This window comes from Sus scrofa, chromosome 12 (genome assembly GCF_054392235.1).
Source record: "Sus scrofa isolate SSC_HxYL_T2T_F1_AM1 chromosome 12, Sscrofa_HxYL_maternal_Yorkshire_Landrace_v2.0, whole genome shotgun sequence".
Lineage (NCBI taxonomy): Eukaryota > Metazoa > Chordata > Mammalia > Artiodactyla > Suidae > Sus > Sus scrofa.
In genome coordinates this window covers 26,205,355-26,224,711 of record NC_139394.1, presented here as the reverse complement: position 1 = coordinate 26,224,711, position 19,357 = coordinate 26,205,355, and the positions used below count along the sequence as shown (strand labels likewise).

At 49.0% G+C, this 19,357-nt stretch overlaps 1 protein-coding gene across 2 annotated transcripts in view; it reads left to right on the top strand.

Moving 5' to 3' along the window:
- The first annotated feature begins 3,905 nt into the window (after positions 1-3,905).
- Positions 3,906-19,357, top strand: part of FAM117A (family with sequence similarity 117 member A) — a 54,600-nt gene continuing 39,148 nt past the window's right edge. Inside the window, exon 1 of one of the 2 annotated variants that reach the window (XM_003358095.6) lies at positions 3,906-4,163. In XM_003358095.6, the coding sequence (XP_003358143.3) occupies positions 3,968-4,163 (196 nt within the window). In that variant the 5' untranslated portion in view covers positions 3,906-3,967. The remainder of the gene's footprint in view (positions 4,164-19,357) is intronic. The other variant, XM_084984732.1, reaches the window with a different exon arrangement.

Sequence of the window (19,357 nt, the reverse complement as noted above, 5' to 3'; positions counted from 1 at the left end):
ATGGCGGGAACTCCTCCGCAGCCTCTTGTCCTTGGTAGTCTCTCAGACTTCTGCAGCTTTTAAGACCCCAGATGTTACCGGGACTGCTTGGGGAAGGGCTATACCCCTGACTCAGACCTGTAGGATACGTAACTCCAATTCCTTGAGTCCTCATATATCTGTCACAGCTGTGGAAATGCCAAGAGCAGGCTGGGATCAAGGGACTGAACATTTGCTGTGGGAACCCTCTGGGGCAAATAATTCTCCTATAGATGAAAAACAATTTATTGATATACTTGGTATAAATAATCCTCCATTTTTGATATTCTTTTGTGGGGGGAGGCGGGGGCGGCGCTGCACCTGCAGCATGTGGAAGTTCCCAGGCCAGGGATTGAACCTGCCCCACAGTTGTGACCTGTGCCACAGCTGTTGGCAATATCAGATCCTTAACCCACTGTGCCACAAGGGGAATGTCCCATTTTTGCTGTTTTTGAGTGCCTGCCTCTGACATCCCTGAAAGCAGGACCCAGGTCATGTCTCAGTCAGAATAGCATCAAGCCTGCTTCTGCGTACAGGCTTCAAGCCTGCTGGACTGGGAACTCCAGAGTAGCCAGTGTGGCTCTGAACATTCTGTCCTTCCATAGTGCCCAGCTCTGTGGCACAGAGTGGTCATTTCAATCAATTTGTGACAAGTGAATTAACTGGTGACAATCATGTTGATAAAGATAACAGGGGGACATTGACAAAGGTTTTCTTGCAAGCTAGAAGATGCTTTAGAGGGTAAGATATCTCCCCTTAGCAAAGCACACAGCCTCGCCAAAGCCATGGCTTTTTAAATGGGAGGAAATAAACAGGGGTGGATCTTCAGATGAGGTCTTAATCCTCCCATCATGCCCGCACCAGGAGAAGCTGTCAGTGATAGAGAAGGGAATAAGAGACAGCTGGTTGGGCATGATACTTGGGTAAGGTGAGGACAGGGATCTCCTATGCATGCCTGCCTTCACGTTCCTCCAGCTAGGTCAACTTAGTGCCTTTTGCCAGCTTATCAAGAAAGACCATGACTCTCTGGACTCCAAAGATCCAATTCTTCAACTGTGCCACCTCACCGACTCTTCTTCCACCGTCCAGGCCCTCAATTGCTGGGACTTTGGCTTTAGAACAAAATTTAAACTCCATATCGTTGAGACTCCCCACATTAGCTGTCTCTCCCAGGGAAGAATGTCTCTGTCCAATAATGTGCCATTTTATCTTGAGAACAACTCCATGAGGTTGATGGAGCAGAGTTGATTCTGGCACAGAGAAAGGAAGCCATTTGCCCAAAGTATTTCGAGATTCCCCATTCCAGGGCTTTTACCTCTAACACACACTGTATAGCTCCACCAATAAAAATCACTCATCATCTCCTAACAGTGCTTGAGAATTTACATGTTGTGGATCCTAAAATGGAAAAAGTTGTCAGGTGTAAGAACAGATTTCAAGAAATCAACTGTCCCATCCTTTGGCTCTCAGTCAGACTAATGGTCTAGAAGTTGAGTGTTGGGAAAGTATTTGAATCTGGAGTCAAAAGACCTAGAATGTAGTCTGGCATCTGCCATTTACGAAGTGAACACTCTTGAGCAAGTCATCTAGCTTCTGTGACTTAGACTTCTGTAAAATTGGGACAATAATCTCTGCATTTTCTACATGTAATATTTTACCTATTACATGCCCATGGTGAAAATTAGATGATGCATATGAAAGCTATAAAGTACCAGACAAGTGTTAATTTTAACATCTCAGCCACATTTGCTCTTTGGAGACTATGTAAAATATGAATAGTAATCCTTCTGTGTTCATAAAAAAGTTATCCAAGAATAGAAATTGAGAGTTCATCTCAAGTCAGGCTGCCTGAGTAGTTCTGGGCAGTAAGTAATCTTCTTTCTGAAGCCTCAATGAAGAGGAGGTAATACCCATCTCATAGGTGTAGTCATGAGAATTAAATGAGGTAATGTATGCACAGTGCTTCACATGTAGCTGGCATAGAGAAAGGAACTCATTGAATGTTAGCTGCTACCATTACTGATTTTATTAATGAAGATGTAAGGCAGGATGGTCCAAAAAGACCTGATAGAGAGAGCTGAGCTAGGAATCAAAAAGACTCACCTTTTGGGGTCTCAGTTTTCTACTTGCACTATAATAAGAACCCATGATTTTTCTTTTTCCAGATTGCCATGGGGATTAAAAGAAAAAAAAGCTATATGAAGACTTTGAACTAACTGAAATTGATGAACATTATAAATTACAAGATTAAAAAAAAACATAGTTAAATGTCTAAAGACTTTTTATCAGTTCATCAGTTTTTGCTCATTCCTATCTGCCTTTGGTAAAGTTGTCCCCCTCATGGCATGACAGCATCTCCTTGCCCTGTCAGTAAAAAAGATTTCAAATGTCATCCCTTGAAGTAAATTATTCAAATCTGCAAGAATACACTCTTTGCAAAGAAAACCTTTCTTCAGAATGTTCCATTGCCTCAATTTGTTCTCTATACTTAGGATGATTTTAATATTCATCCAACTCTTGAATTTCCACTTTGGGTATTATCTGCTTTCAATATTTAATCCCAAGAATGACCTTTCCGTGCCTTGCAGCATGCTCCCAGACTACCTCCTTTTCTCTGATTAGTTAGTATGGCTTCAGGGAATACCTCCATTTTAACATTAAACTGGGCAAAAACAGAAATAGAAAGATAAATCTGCAGCAAGATCAAAAATAGATATCATCGCTAAATATAAATCTGGAGGGAATTACCTAATTATTTGGATGGTCCCTTATCACAGACAATCCAGGGTCGATTGCCCGTCACAGTTTTCCATATAGAGCACAAAATGGTTAATGAATATATCAACAGTAATAGTTTTTTCTTTTGAAGAGTAATCATTTTTGACAGTAACTTAAGTGCTGTTTTCTTCCCCAAATGTCTTCATGTATATTATAGTATGTGATTTTCACAACTGCATTCTCTTTAGGGACCATCCAGATTCATTTTGACTTGTAAGTCAGAGAAGGTGGAACTGGGAAGACCAGGACTTGCTAATGGAATCACTGTGCAAATGTGGTCAACTTTCTCAGTCACTTTGTTCCTTCCACTCTGCTGAGCTAGACTTGGACGATTCTGAAGGGAAATTCCCTGCTCCTTTTCAGTCTCAGGCTAATTTACAGGCTAGCAGCTGCTTTTTTTAGGTTGGACCAACACCAAGTAGGGAATTGGAAATGTGGAGAAAGACAAATGTAGTGTCACAGGAGGCACAGTAGCCATTAAATGCACGGATGTAATGCAAATCGCATGCAAATGTATGCAAACTTTGTATTAATTTGTAGAATCTTAATTTGGAGCTAACAAACAGCATAGAGATTCTATGAGGATCCAAAATTAATGTTTTTAGGTTAAACCAAAAGTAGTGCTTTTTCAAGTTACTGCTTTCTCCATGCTTGTCCAGGACTCAACTGCCCAAAGTTTGACACTCCTCCCTACCCCCCGCCCCGCCCCCAATGATTTCGCTAGTGCTTCCTAGCGATTCCTTCTTACACGCGGCCCCGCCCCCGCTCAGCCTGACGTCACGTGACATCGTATTTGCATACTACCTGTGACTGGGTGTGACGCTCCCCTTTTCTGCCTCTTCTCATTGGCGGCGCCGTAGAACCAGCCCTCTTGTGGGCCGACCAATCAGCGGACCTTCGGACCTAGGCCAGCCGGCAGGGGTGGGGTGGAGGTGGGGTCTTGGGTTGGATCGCTAGGCATATTGACCAGTCATCCTCTGGAAAGAGAAGATCAAGCCGAGGATTGGTTGAGAGGAGGGGCCTGGGGATCTGTAGGCCAATGAGAGCTCTGGGCTGAGGGGGCCGGTCTCTGCCCGGTAGGGCTGATAAGCAGCCGCTGCGGGGGTTGGGGGGCTGTGTGGGGTTCGCTGTGAGGCGGAGGCAGGCAAGCGGTCGGGCGGGCGGGCGGGTGATGGCGGGGGCCGCAGCGGGCGGCCGAGGCGGAGGTGCCTGGGGGCCGGGGCGTGGAGGGTCCGGGGGGCTCCGGCGTGGCTGCTCTCCCCCAGCCCCCGCCGGCTCCCCCAGGGCTGGGCTTCAGCCGCTCAGGGCCACAGTCCCTTTCCAGCTGCAGCAGCCGCACCAGCGCCGGGACGGGGGTGGCCGCGCAGGTGAGCCGGGCCTGGAGCGGGTGCTGGGGAGGGATCCATTGGGGGAGGGGGAGCGCGTGACGGGGGGGAGGGGTATGGGGAGAAGTGTTGCGGGGAAGTGATAGCTGCGAGTGAAGAGAAAAGGGGTCGCGCAAAGTCTGTAAGGAAAGAAGGAGCGTGAGCTAGGAACCAAGAACGCGGAGTGCCCCGCCGGGACTGGGTTGCAGGGAGTCGGGGCCGGGAGGTGAGGGGAGGGACCTGGCAGATGGAGGCTGGCTTTGGGGGCGTAACCAAAAAAGTGGGCAGAGGTGTCGTGTGGGACCTGAATGGAAGATGCAGGGGTGGCTGCGAGGTGTAAGGAAGGAGTGAGTGGTGCGTGATGGGGGCGCCCTATCTAGGGCTTGCTCCTCCTGGAGCGAGGAGCCGGTGGGCGCAGGACATCTGCACGGGGAGGGGGAGGGGCATGGAGCAGAGCCCCGTGGAGCCATGTGTTAGTTCTCCAACTTGAGTTTGGCCCCAGCGTCTCACTCTGCAGCTCTGGAGTTCCTTTCCCCACCACTTAACGTGCGCTTCCCTATGCCACCTTCTGGAGCTGCGCTCATCTGAGCCGTTGGAAATTAGTTTAACGGCTTTTACTACCGTGGAAACTCTTCGCTCCTATTCCCTACATTCCTATTGCTGTGGCCCAGGAGTTCTAAGTTCCCACATCATTGATCAGCTTGATATGGCTTGCTTATTCCAACCATCATGCGTGAGTGTGCTTGTGCGTATAGGACAGTTAGCCCCCTGCCTCCCCCCCCTCCCCCGCCCCCGGCAAGGCTGTTTTGTCTTGGGCATGTCAGTCAATGTGGCAGTGGGTTGAGGGCTACAAGCAAGTAGAGTGTGGCAAATACTCCCCCCCACCCCCACCCCCGCCACACACACTTTTTGAACGGCACCAAAAACTTGCCTTAATAGCAGCTTGATTCGATAAATGTGGGGAAACTAGGGGAAAGCAAGCTTAACCTGACTTTCACACTCAGAAGTTGTAATGGATCCACTGCAAATGCAGGCAGTTAGGAATGGGAAAAGGAGCCTACTTACATGAGGACGTTGGCAATAAGTTGAAAGTGAGGCTTGCATCTGATTCACACCAGATGTGAAAAGATCACTGCACACTTCCAAAGCCTCACAGTCTACCAAACGTACAAAAGTCATGGTTCTTGCCATCTGATAGTTAATGACATTCTCTAAACCAGAGTTTCTTGAGCTTTTTGTGATTACAAAGCACACCCTCTCCAGAAACTATAGCTGCTACAGTGCTTTCCTAGGTAGGAATGGGATTAAGAAGGCCTCTGAGGTAGAAAGCCCAGGTCTGTGTGGACCTCACTGTAAATGTTAGCATTGCCTCTTGGAATGCAGAAACTTGGTCAAATCTGGTAGCAAGATGGTAACCAACTAGTAAAAGTATGTCCAGAATCTGATGGTGTCGAGGAAGGCAATGCCCAGACAAACTCACGCCTATCAGGAGCTGCTGTAAAGCAAACCACAAGAATACAAACCTATTCTGAGTTTTGTTTGTGCTTCCTTGGAGTCCAGGGATGTTAGCCGTACAGCACGCACCAGAACCTTAGTCTCTTTTCAGTAGAAATCCATAGAAAGCCTGCCTGTGCAGTAGCTGCAAATGTAGTAGTCGTCATATTTTAAGAGCAGTTTTTTTTGTGTGTGCCTACTCTAGAACTGATACTAAAAGGACAAACAGTGATGGATGTTGTGGAAAGAAGAGTGTAGGTTTGGATGATTGGGTTCTTCACATGGCCTGTTCCTTTTTAGGGCCCTAAGATGTTGGTGAAAAGCATAGGACGCAAGAGCTCTGCACAATTTGTTGGACAATTTAAGGCAGATTGGGTGATCTCTCACATAGGGATTGGGCTGATGGCGTGTTTCTCCACCTGTTAGCATCCCAGAAGCACTGAGAAGGCACTTACCTGGTCTGTCGTGAGATTATCTGTAGGTTTTCAGTGGGGCAGGAGGAGGAAAGAGTGACCTGAGCCTGTGGACTGCTTTGTGGCCAGACATTGTGGGAATGTCCCTGGTCATTGGTTTGAGAGCCCAGCAGGCCTTCTACAAGTTAACTTTTACCCTTATATGCGTTCAGATTGTTTCCATTCCTCGGCCTTGAGCTGTGGCAGAAGTGGTTTCCTCTGGGCCCGTAGGGTATATGTGAGAGAAGGAAATGCCTTGCAGTCATAAACCCTTAAGAATGGTTTTGAGGGCCAGAGTACCTGGATTTCGAAGCCAGCTTTTACTAGCTGGGTGCCTTGGAAGAAGCGAACTTCTGGGCCTCAATTTCTTCATCTGTAAAATGCAAATAGTAATAACTACATCATAAGAATCAAATGAGTTAACAGCTAGAAAGTGCTTAGCACAGTGCCTGGCAAATAGAAGGTGCTCATGAGCCTTTGCTGCTGCTCGTATTGCTGTTATTCTCTCCACCCCGCCAAGGTGAGAGCACTGTTGGCCAGAGCGCATTGCCTTTTCAGGCTTCAAAGAGCAAACCCATCTTGGTCTGAAACCAGTACTGCAGGTTTCAGAATTTCAGGGCCTCCCCTGGCACTTCTGTTCGCTCATCTTTTAAAACGGGCTTTCCAAGCAGGGCTCTGAAACCCAACTGTTTCAAAAAGCATGTGAGCCGGGCCTGGCTTTCAGGAACAATTGAGTGTCGTCACTGTTTCTCTTTCCCATCTCCAAGTGACGTAGTGCTCAGGGCTGTGCAGTTATCTCTCCACCACACACCCTGTTGTGTTCTTGACAAGATATATTTGATGTTAAAAAAAAAAAAAAAAAAAGTGGGGAGTTATGGCGGAAAGAGCAGGATTTACCTCCTGTGGCCATTCATCTGTAAGGGATGTTTCCCTAAAGTGAAGAATGGCTTCATTTTTTATGAGCCTGGGCTTGGGGTGTGGAAGGCAGAAGAGAGTGGAGAGAAAACTGAAGGTCAGTTCTAAGAAGCTAAGAGCCATAGTGGGTAACAGAAACACAGGATAAATGTCTTACTGCAATTTCCCCTTTCATTAAACTGTCCTTTGTCTTATGGCAGTTGGAGGCTGCAGACATTTCTAATCTTCCAGGACCACTGATGATGGACAAAAGGGGGCCAGGTGAATTGTTCAGCCTTCCAGTCTTTCCTCTCCTGTTGAGGGTCTGTCTCCATGGCCCTAGAATGAAGCTAATGTTCAGTCCAGCTTTGCACATCCTTCTCTAGTGGGCCAGCTGGATGCTAGGGGAGCCAAATGCTGCCTCTGAACCTCCTCTGTCCTGCAGGTTTCTTCTTCTTCTTCTTTTTTAAAATTACTTGATGAATTTTATTACATTTATAGTTGTACAACGATCATCACAATCAAATTTTATAGGATTTCCATCCCCCAGGCTTCTTAAGCTGGGGCTTGGCATTTATGGCCTGAAGGCCAAATCCAGGCCTCTGCCTGTTTTTGTAAATAAAGTTTTATTGGAACACAGCCATGCGCCTTCATTTAGGGATCGGCTGTGGCTGCTTTTGCACATGGACAGACTTTGAGTAGCCTTGCACAATGACAGAGTTGAGCAGTTGTGATGGAGACCAAATAGCCCACAAAGCCTAAAATATTACTACACGGCCCCTTATAGAAAAAAAAGAGGTGGCCTGCCCCTTGTCTTCAGTAATGCTCCTGACCCATATTCCTCTATGAGTTTCAAGTGTGTGGAGTATATGCCTCCACAGAAAATCCCAAGGGGAGAAGAAAAGGAACCAGCCCATATTCACACTGATGTTTTAGGGGAAAAGAAACAGGAATCATAAGCTTCCAGTCGTTCTGATCTTTGTAGATCCGCCTGTGTGGATCCAGGTTCTGGTCTCTGTAGATCCGCCTGTGTGGATCCAGGTTCTGGTCTCTGTAGATCCGCCTGTGTGGATCCAGGTTCTGGTCTCTGTAGATCCGCCTGTGTGGATCCAGGTTCTGGTCTCTGTAGATCCGCCTGTGTGGATCCAGGTTGCCCACCCCCACCCTGGCCAGGTGACACATGTTTGGTAGGTACAAACTAATTAGGATTTCCATAAAAGCTTAACTGTCGGGCAAATTTGCATCCCCTCCCTGCTGCCTCTCCTTCCAAACCTAACAACCTACAACGGCTGTGGAACACATTTCACAATCAAATGGAAATGACTGTAGGCTTATCTCCTGCTTGGGATTTTTCTCCTTATCTTTTATTTTTCTGAGCAGATCGTTGAGCGCCAGCGGTAGTGACGGCAGCCCTAAAATACTGACTTCCCCACAGGGACATAGGAAGGGTTTATTTCAAATGTCCATTAGGTGCTCCAGGATGGCCATTTCAGTGAATGTAAGGCAGCATTGTTAGGAGCAGTGCTATTGGTAATTATTAAACTCCTTTCCTTGCAGAGCCTTGCAAACTTAGTCCTTGGGGGATGGGGATGGAACCATGGAAAAGAAGTTGCTTATTAGAGACCCTGAGAAAAAGCCCTCATCAAACCACGGTCCTTCTGGACCTGGGTGCTAGAAATAGCCTGGAGTGTAGAAGAGGGAGCAACTTTTCTGTGCCAGGGAGCCATCCTGCGATAATGAGGCTTGAGGGTGCAGTTAAAATCCTTTAAGAGCTACAATTGGCCTTTGAAAACCTGTGATTGAGGCAGCTTCTGTTCGGGAGGCATCAAACAGCAGGCGCTTCCCAACCTGACACTGCTGACTTGCTTTTGACAGCTTTGCTGGCACTAGGCACGTGGTTAGCACGGTGCAATGCCGAGGTCTCTCTTAAATGTTCTCCCCAGGGATGGCATCCTTGGAATTGGGGACCACAGTACCTAACTACTTTGTCCTTTTGGTACTCAAGGGAGGGTGAGTTCATGCATTCTTCGGCAGTTTGGACAAAGGATCATATCGATGGGAAGCTCTCCTCTTGGGTAACGGAGCAAGGATGTTTAAACCCTTTGAGGTCAAAGACGCTATCATACATATCAGAGGCTGTAGGTATGACCCTGTTGGCTCAAATGCTTCCCTCGACTTCCCTGGGCTGAGTCATTACTGCACAGGCAGCTGGGAGCCCTCTTAAAGGGCTGGAAGGGAAGCCCTTGTGTTTCCTTCCCAGTTCACAGTGAAGGTGGGTGGCCAAGAGCAAGTTAGTTTAGTGAGACTCGAATGTCCCTTCGTGGGTTAGTAAGGGTTTTTTTTTTGTTTTTTTGTTTTTTGTCTTTACTAGGGCTGCACTCGTGGCATATGGAGGTTCCCAGGCTAGGGGTCTAATCGGAGCTGTAGCCACCGACCTACACCACAGCTCATGGCAACGCCGGATCCTTAACCCACTGAGTGAGGCCAGGGATTGAACCCGCAACCTCATGGTTCCTACTCGGATTCATTAACCACTGAGCCACGACAGGAACTCCGGTTAGTAAGTTTTATCCCCCTTGGAGATGGGTAGAAGAGGGAGCTGGGAGGAGTGGGAGCAGAGAAAAGTTGAGTGGGGGACTTGGTCCACTTTCCACCTCTGCCTGGGTAGAGGCTTGACAGAGGGCACCATGACGTGGTGTGCCGGTTGATGAATTAACCAAACATTAGCCAAATCTCTTCGCCTTGTTAGAGCCAACACAAATCCCCATCTCAGAGAGAAAAGAGTGTGGGGTTTTATTTGAAGTAATAAATGATCTGTGCTCCAGTTCTTCTCCAGTCGTGTGGAACTTATGAAGGGGCTGTTGTTCTTGGGAACAGCTGTTTGGTGGGAGGCTCTGGACAGCTGGCAGCTCGCGCTCAGGCCTCTGGCTCATGGTCCCCACGGAACCTCTTGATTTTGAAAACCCTTCCCAGCCCTTTGCTTTCTCCTCCACGCTTTTCCTCCGGGTCACTGCAAAGCTGGATGCCCAGCTTGGAGTCATTTAAATGTTTATCCTTAGGCCCCGAGTAAGCCTCTATTGACTTTTACTGTGTGGGAGCACCGCACAGCCAATCAAGGGTGGCTTTAATGAACTTAAAAGAATGCTATCAAAGTATTGCATCATCACAGGAAAACTTTTAACTCCAGCCCCCGGGGGGCCTGGAACTGAAGTCTGGGCTGTGTACAGACACTTACCCTGCCTGCTCACAGGCCCCAGACAGCTGACACTGGGGGTGGCCCAGCGCTTTGGGCTCAGCTCCTCCTGCACATTTCGGAAAGGGTGGAGGTTGCGGGAGGCCTGGGCAAGTCCTCTGAGGGCTTTTGGTTGATCTGAAGCGTAGGCTTCGGGGGTGGGGGAGTTTTCTCTCAGAGGCTGCCTGAGTGTGGCTTCTTAGAGTTGGGGAGTACTTGGCAGGCAGAGTGGTAAGCTTGAGGTCCCTCTTCTCTCACCCTGTGCTCCCTGTCTTGCACATAGAGGGTGGCTTTTCTGGGGGGTCGGGGGGACTTGTGTTACCAAACCTAAGTCTAGTCTGCCACCTGCCTTCCCACCTGAATCCCTCATCATCTGGTCCTAAATGAAAACACACAAGAAAGCTTGAGGTCTAACCTCCTTAAGAGGCGGAGATACCAGAGTTCCCGTTGTGGCTCAGCGGAAACAAATCTGACTCACATCCAGGAGGATGCAGGTTCAAACCCTGGCCTTGCTCAGTGGGTCAGGACTCCGACATTGCCGTGAGCTGTGGTGTAGGTCACAAATGTGGCTCGGATCTGGCGTGGCTGTGGCGTAGGCCAGCACCTGTAGCTCTGATTTGACCCCTAGCCTGGGAACTAACATATGCCTCAGGTGTGGCCCTAAAAAACAAAAAAATAAAAAGATTAAAAAAAAAAAAAAAAAAGCAGCAAGAGTTCCCGTCGTGGTGCAGTGGTTAACGAATCTGACTAGGAACCATGAGGTTGTGGATTCGGTCCCTGCCCTTGCTCAGTGGGTTAAAGGATCCGGCGTTGCCGTGAGCTGTGGTGTAGGTTGCAGATGTGGCTTGGACCCCACGTTGCTGTGGCTCTGGCAGAGGCCAGCGGCTGCAGCTCCAATTGGACCCCTAGCCTGGGAACCTCCATAGGCCGCGGGAGGGGCCCAAAGAAATAGCAAAAAGACAAAAAAAACCAAACAAACAAAAAACAAAACAAAAAAAGCAAAGGTAGGATTAAACATACAGCTCTAAGAACAAATTACTAACACATGTGCCAGCGAATAAACTATACATTCAAGCCGGAAGAGACATAGAATGAGGGAATAGTCAGTACTAGTTAGGGTTAATTAGAGAATTACTGAGATGTCTCCAGTAAGCTCTTTTTTTTTTTTTTTTTTTTTTTTTTTTTTAAATAAATTAGCCAGTGTATTTTCCCTAAGGTTAAATGAAATTTTTTCTGTCTCCTCTCCCGTCCCTGTTGAAAGTGGCCGTGGTGTGTCCTTGTTTGGTCAGCTGTGTCCCTTAACTTTCTCAAATCTCTTTAGCCCCTTCTGCCCCATGCTGGAAATTGTGTGCCTGCCTTTTTAAAAGGTAGGCACCTCATGTTTCCAGTTCAAGTGCAGTGGAACTCACCCTGCAGCTTGAACAGATTTGAGTGTTTTTGCAGAGGGAGGGCCGGGGCAGATGGGGAGTGTCGTGCTCAATAAATACTTGTTGGATGGAGTTGCTGGAAAGGCAGCAGGGGTGGGGAGAGTGAGCCACACTTCCCCAGGCGCACTGCACATGGCTTTTCCCACTCCTGGTCCGCACACACTGTGCCCCCTTTATAACACCTTTCATTAGCTACTTACAAGGCACCCCTACCCCCCACCCCTCCCGAAGTGTGAGTGTTCCCTCTCTTCAAATCACTGGGCTCCCATTCATCCTGGTCATTGGGCTCAAAGCCCAGCGGGTGGCAAAGACGTGGCATTTCCATGGCTGTCTGCTAGGCCTGTAGGTTCTCTTCCCCACACACTTAAAGCCAGAGGGTGAGCCTGGGCGGGTAGTTACCAGGTTGATCCATGGAAACAGCCAGTGTCGAGGATTTTGTTGTGATTTTGTAAAAGAGCCGGAAGACCTGGCTTTAGGCTTAGACGGGGATATGGGTGAGAGGCCAAGGAGCCCGAGATGAACACGGGATGTCCTTTTGGCTCCAGGTGGATTTGCACCAGATTCCCAGTTGTGCTAGAAAGGAAAGCAGGAGACCAAAATCTGAAGTAGCGACGTTTTTGGGGCTGGGGAGCAGAATGGTCTGTTGGCCCGAGGGTGGCTTCAGAGGTGTGTGATCAGGCAGGAAGCCAGGCACCACCCTTTCTCCTTTCCCTACCAAATGGGGGAAATGCTGGAAAGACACTGTCACGGTCATTCTCCAAGCCCTACATTGTCGTCCATGGAGCCTGGGCTCCCCTGCCCTTCAAGCTGCCAACTGCGGGCCTTTGGCTTAGCCAAAACGGTTTTAGCAACCTACCCGGCTGGGGGTAACTTTGAGCAGAGTAAGAATGTGATTGCGAGGAAAGGCAGGCGGTTCCTCTTCCCTCCTCCCGTCTTGTCTCCCCCATCTGCCACACTAACTGCCCTTTAAGAGTTTTCTGGGCCCTGCGAGTGTTTGATGGCCTACACGGCTTGCAGCAAACCTCGGCTGATAACGTGTGTGCTCCCTGCCCCACACCTGCAAGCTGGCTGAGAACCTGACGCCCAGCCCCCGGTTTGGGGACCGTCTTGCAACTCATGCCCATCAGATAAGATACACACATTGGAGCTGAGGGTGGAGTGGGTAGCGTTTGGCATGACAGAAGGGATGTAGCCAGAGAGCTCTCATGGTATCACATCGTCTGGGTTTCGAGGCTGGGGAGAGGAGGCTGTGCGAGGCGCGTCCACGTGGTATGTGCACATCTTAATGCTGAAGGCGGCACCTGGACACTTTCTCATTAGAGCTGTACCCCTGGGGCGTTTTGTGTTCACAGGCGGGTAAAGCACCTGCCTGTGTGGAAAGAAAGAGGCTGTGGATCCCAACTCTGGAAGGCCCCAGAGTTCATCTGCAATTTTCAGGGAAGTTGAGAGTATGGATAGTATTAGGTTTTTTTTGTTTTGTTTTGTCTTTTGCCTTTTCTGGGGCCGCTCCCGTGGCATATGGAGGTTCCCAGGCTAGGGGTCAAATAGGAGCCTACACCAGAGCCACAGCAACACAGGATCCGAGCTGCATCCGTGACCTACACCACAGCTCACAGCAACGCCGGATCCTTAACCTACTGAGCAAGGTCAGGGTCGAACCCGCAACCTCGTGGTTCGCAGTCGGATTCGTTAACCACTGCACCATGACGGGAACTCCAAGGTTTGTTTGTTTTTGTCTTTGTTTTTGCTTTTGCTTTTTAGGGCCGCACCCACAGCATATGGAAGTTCCCAAGCTAGGAGTCCAATCAGAGCTGTAGCTGCCAGCCTACACCACAGCCACAGCAATGCAGGATCCGAGCCGCATCTGTGACTTACACCACAGCTCAGGGCCACCCCAGATCCTTAACTCACTGAGCGAGGCCAGGTCTGGATAGTGTGGTTTTGACAACATGTTCCATGTGTTTAGCTCTTTGTTGCTCGCAGTTGGTACCCTCAAACCTTTCTTGTCTATTGTCACAACCGTCCTGCAGGTGCAGGTGGCATTTGTTTTTGCAGATAAGGAAACTGAGGCCCCGAGAGGAAGTGACTTGCCCAAGATCTTATGACTAATAAAGCCCTTCTTCCTGATCCAAGGCTCTTCCCACTTCTGTGCGGAGAGCTCGTGGTAAATTTCCTTCCAGCCTGGCATCCTCTGCTGCCTGCCCGGCACATGCCCAGCCTGTTTCCCTTCTGCTTGTATACCTGTATTCCAGGGGCAAAAATTTATTTGTTTCACTGGTCAAAAGACAATTGAAGAGGAAAGTGGACAGCAAGGAAGTCCCTTTGGCACCCCATAAGTAACTGTCCACTTGGTTTGGCTGAGGGAGGGTGATGGCTGTTACATTACATGTGTGATCCGGTGGTGGCTTTTGAGTGTTTCCAACTGGTTTGAGATATGCAGTTTCGTGTGGAATAAGAAGCTAGCTAGGGCCCAGGAGGCAGGCAGGGTTTGCCTGCTTCTGTGGGGTCATGATCGTGGTTACTGAGCTTGGGGCCATGTCTGAGAGATACTCTTAAGATGAAGCTTATAAGAAAGGGTGTCTCTCTTATGTGTGACTGTGTGGAACCCCCCCACCCTCGCCCAAAAGCACCCAGGAGTCAGTGTGGGTGGCGCATTCCTATGGTGGGGGGGCAGGATAGGTGTAGGTGGCATTGTGTCATGGGTGACAATTTAGTCCTCCATGTGGGGAAGCCCTGGGGCAGACCCCCCTGCACCCCCGCCATGCTCCACCTGAGCCTGTCTCCATCTCCCAGCTTCAGATTAACCGGGAGTGGAGTCATGGTGTTGCGTGAGTGTCTTTATGAGACAAGCATGTGCCCAAAAAGGGGACTAACAGGCACTTGAACTCAGGAGAAAGCTCCATCTAGGGACTTGGCATCAGGGAGAATTGCCTGGCCTGCTTCATAGGTTTGGGGCAGCTCTTACCTCCTGTCTTCTTTTGCAAAACCAGATTTTGTATACAATTCTTTTTTTTTTTTGGTCTTTTTGACATTTCTTGGGCCGCTCCCGCGGCATATGGAGGTTCCCAGGCTAGGGGTCGAATTGGAGCTGCAGCTGCCAGCCTCTGCCACAGCCACAGCCACAGCAACACGGGATCCAAGCCGCGTCTTCGACCCTCACCACAGCTCAGGGCAACGCCGGACCCTTAACCCACTGAGCAAGGCCAGGGACCGAACCCGCAACCTCATGGTTCCTAGTCGGCTTCGTTAACCACTGCGCCACGACGGGAACTATGTATACCATTCTTGAAGAGCCTAATAACCATATGCTTATGTGGTGGAACTTTTCATTCCCATTTATTTCTCAACTGCATAAGGTAAAGTCCCACTGTAACAAAAATTATGAAAATGGTTCTATGTAATAAAGTTGTTTCCATGGTTCATATACATGTTTTTGTTATTGTGTTTTGTGGTTTTTCTCATTTAAAGAAAAAGAGCAACCAGCTAGCTAATGTGACAAGCACTTTTTCTGGGCCTTGTCCATGTCATAGTTCATCTCGAAACCACAACACTTGAGTGTCTTGCTGTCGAGGCAGGGAGTGGGGAGCTGGGCTGCAGAACCATCTCCAAGTAGCATGGCCCCCTTTGCTTTTCTCTCTCTCTTTTTTGTCTTTTTGTCTTTTTAGGGCCGAACCCGCGGCGGCATATGGAGGTTCCCAGGCTGGCGGTCCAATTGGAGCTGTAGCCTCCGGGCTACACCACAGCCACAGCAACGCCAGATCTGAGCCACATCTGCAACCTACACCACAGGTTGCGGCAATGCCAGATCCTTAACCCACTGAGCGAGGCCAGGGATTGAACCTGCAACCTCATGGTTCCTAGTCGGATTCGTTAACCACTGAGCCATGACGGGAACTCCCCCTTTGCTTTCTCTTTTATCTCCAACCTCCCACCCTCCTGTCTGCCCTGGTTGTCTTTAGACAGACCACAGCACAAAACCTGACAAAGGGCAATATGTGTGAGTATCTGAATGTGAAGGGGTGTGTGTGTGTGTGTCTTGAGTGTGAATGTGTGGGTGCCAGGGATGAATGTGGGAGAGGGTAGGCCTGAGTGTGTGTCAGGCAAAGAGCACGTGAAAGAAAACAAAGGATAGGAGTTCCCATCGTGGCTCAGTGGTTAATGAACCTGACGAGTATCCATGAGGACGCGGGTTTGATCCCTGGCCTTCTTCAGTGGGTTACGGATCTGGTGTTGCCGTGAGGCGTGGTGTAGATCACAGACATGGTTCCGATCCCGCATTGCTATGGCTGTGGTGTAGGCCGGCAGCCACAGCTCCAGTTAGACCCCTAGACTGGGAACCTCCATAGGCTAAAAAAAAAAAAAAAAGAAAAAAGATAAAAAACAAAAGAAAACAAAGGATAAAGTAAACGGGGCAAGTGTTGAACAGATTTGGCAAATCTGGATGAAGGGTATATGGATGCTCTGTGTACACTTCTTGTTCTAACATCTACATGTTTGAAATTATTTCCAAATAAAAAGTTGAAAAAAATGAATGTATGCTAGACTCATTGGACTGTACCAGGAGTTCTCTAGAATGGAAATTGTCTTCTGTCGTCCTTATAACATCTCTTATTCTCCCCATTTAACAGAAAGAACAACTGGAGTCCAAAGAAGTTAAGTGACTCGTCTTGAGGTCATGTAGCCCATTGAGGCGGAGGCAGGATTTGGGCCCAGGTATTGACCGTAATGGTAGGAGACCGCAGCTTGTCCCTGCGACTCAAGGTGGGCAGGGTTGGCAGCAGAGTCTGAGAATCACTGGGTGCCTGCTGCCATGTGTTCGAGTCCAGTCCCACATTGACCCAGTGGTGGGGTCAGCAGGGTCACAGCAGGCTGCTGAACCGCACTGAGCATGCTCAGGATGTCCAGGTACCTTCGAGGGAAACTGTTTCCTTATTCTGAGAGATGCTCTCACTCTTCTCTTTGCTCTCTTCTTTTCTTAAAAATACGTGAAATTGGAAGGCTGTCATGTGCCAGGGCCGGGGAGTAATACTGCCTTGCATTTTATAGTAGAAATCTGAGGGGGAAAGGAGGTGAGCTTTGTTTAGAGAGCAATGCCAGTTCCTGCTATGGCGCAGGAACGAGGATCCGGCATTGTCTCTGCGGTAGTGCGGGTTCGATCCCCAGCCCCACAGGCGGCGGGTTAAGGATCCAGCGTTGCCATAGCTGCGGCTCAGATTTGATTGATCCCTGGCCCAGGCACTTGTATATGGCCAGACAGCTTTCTCAGCTGTGTACCAGTGGGTCTGTTGTGCCCACCATTGTGTGAATGAATGTACAGGAGCCTGTGGTTTAATGCCACACATCTCACCAAGCCGGCAGGAATTACACCTTCACATACAAAGGGCGGACTTCACGCTTAGTCAGTGAAACCCTTGCATTAACCGCAGGGCCCCCGGGGTGGGGGGGTGACTTGGTAATCACTCCTGAGCAGAGTTAGGGGTTCAGACACTGCTGTTTGTTCCTAGGCTCTATTCTCTGACGTCACAGGCATCTGTGTGCTCCTTGGAGGCACTTGAATTAGTCCTGACATTTTTGTTTACTGACATTTCCCCCCCAGCTTCCAGAATTGGGAGAAGTGAATGAGTCTGGCTCTACTGCTTAACACAGAGAAAACAGTGTCTTTGAAAATCTTTAGCTTTAGCATGTGTTCTTTATCTAGAAGGCCTTCCCACAGCTATCTGGGGTGTGAGACTGCGGTCTAGTTGGCATTAAAGGATTTTTTTTCATGGGCTCCAGCCAGTGAGGTGAAATAGACCCATGAGCAATTTACTATATTATTATGCCCGTTTATATATTAGATTGCTTGTCCTTAGGCAGTATCAAGTTATACAGGCTGTGCCCGGTATTCTCTTGGCTCTGTCCCACCTCCAAAAAAGTGCCGGACGGATGGCATCCAGAATCAGGACAAGATGCAGGAAGAAGAGAAAAGGCTGTTGCCCAGGTTCCTGTTAGGCTGTCTGCAGCGTGGAGGTCTGTGTTGGAGCAGATGGCAGGGCTGTGCAAATGGCCAGGGCTGTGCAAATGGCCAGGGCTGTCTACAGGGGACTGTGACAGCTGAGCCTTTCCTTTTCCAGTTCTTTTTTTTTTTTTTAAGCAGTTTTTTTTTCCCACCATAGTTGATTTCCAGTGTTCTGTCAATTTCTACTATACAGCAAAGTGACCCAGGCATACGTATATATATATATTCCCTTTCTCACATGATCCTCCATCGTGTTCCATCCCTTTCAGTTCTGAGAGCCATGGATGGGACATCTTGGTAATTAACACTCCACTCTGCTGCCCTGGATCAAATTCTCCTTTTGCCTCAGGAGGATAAGCCTCTTCACCTGACTTATAGAAGAAGGTGGCATTATTGTCGAGCAGCTTTTGATTTAAGAGCATTGTGCGTGGGGAAGATGGTGGAGCCGGAAGCATGTGCTGAGAGGTGACCTGACAAGCATCCTTTTGCCATGAAGTCATCAGTGGTCTCAGGCATGCATTAGGGTAGGAAAATCTTCCCAAGGTCATACTTTTCAAGGCTCTTTTCTGGAAGGGCCATCTAATCTTGCTTTTCAGATGAGGTTTACCCTGGAGGCAGTATTTAGCTTTTGGAGCTTCCCTTAGGAGATCTAAGCAACCAGCAGGACCACGGCTTCAGAGCAGGGGCTGCCGTGGACTGTTGCCCGGCACACTTTGGGGTTTTTCCATTAGGCACAGCCTGGGAATTTTCCTGGCCTTTGAGGGCAGGCTGGGTCAGTTCCAGAAGGTCATAGGCCAGGTAGGGAATCCCTTGTGGCGATATAGTGATCTCACAGGTATTTCCTTTTTGAAGCCAGGGACACACAGCAGAACTGGAGTAAGGAGATGGACATAACCAGAGAAGGCTCTTTGCAAGTGGGACAAAATGGTCCCCGCAGGTTTTGAAGGCTTTGAGGCTTGAGCAGAGTTAACCCGAATAGGATTTTAGACCCTGATGGCAAAGCCAGTTCTGTGACTGTACCTTCATGGCCCTGAGGCTTATAACGGAGCAATTGCTCCTTATAAGTCTTTCCCCCCTCCCCAGCCCATTCCCCAGACCAGAGCAAAATGCACTAGAGCAGAGGTTTGGTCCTGACAGACCTCCTGAAGTGTAGCAAGTGAGGAAAGCCACCTTCTGAGCGCTGAGGTCTCCGGTGCAGTCACGCCCAGATTGCTCGATCACATGACCTGCCCCTGTGCCTGTGGCTGGCCACAGGTAAATTGAGCCTATTTATACTCTCCTGCCTGGAGGAGGAGGGGGGAGAGAGTTTCTGGGAACCCACAACACAGCTGTCCGATCAGCCTCGCTCGGTAAAGCCCATCTCCCTCTGACACTGTGTGTTTTCCCTCCCTCAATTTGCTGCGGATCACAGCCTGGGCTCGGAGGCTGTCAATCTAGCCGAATAGGTCAGTAGCCATCTCTCGTTTACCCTTTAATATTTGGGGAATTTTAGAACTGGAGGAGGCTCATATTCTCCAGATACAACCTCCCGCCTGCCGGGGGTTGGTGGGGATTATTGAGACCTCTAGGAGGGTTAATTATCACTCCCTGGAGCTGTTTAGGAGCAGACTCTGTGATTTCTCTCATTCAGTTCCAATGAGCAGGAATCTCTCCCCCCCCTTTTTTTTTTTTTTTGCTTTGTAGGGTTGCACCCAGGGCTT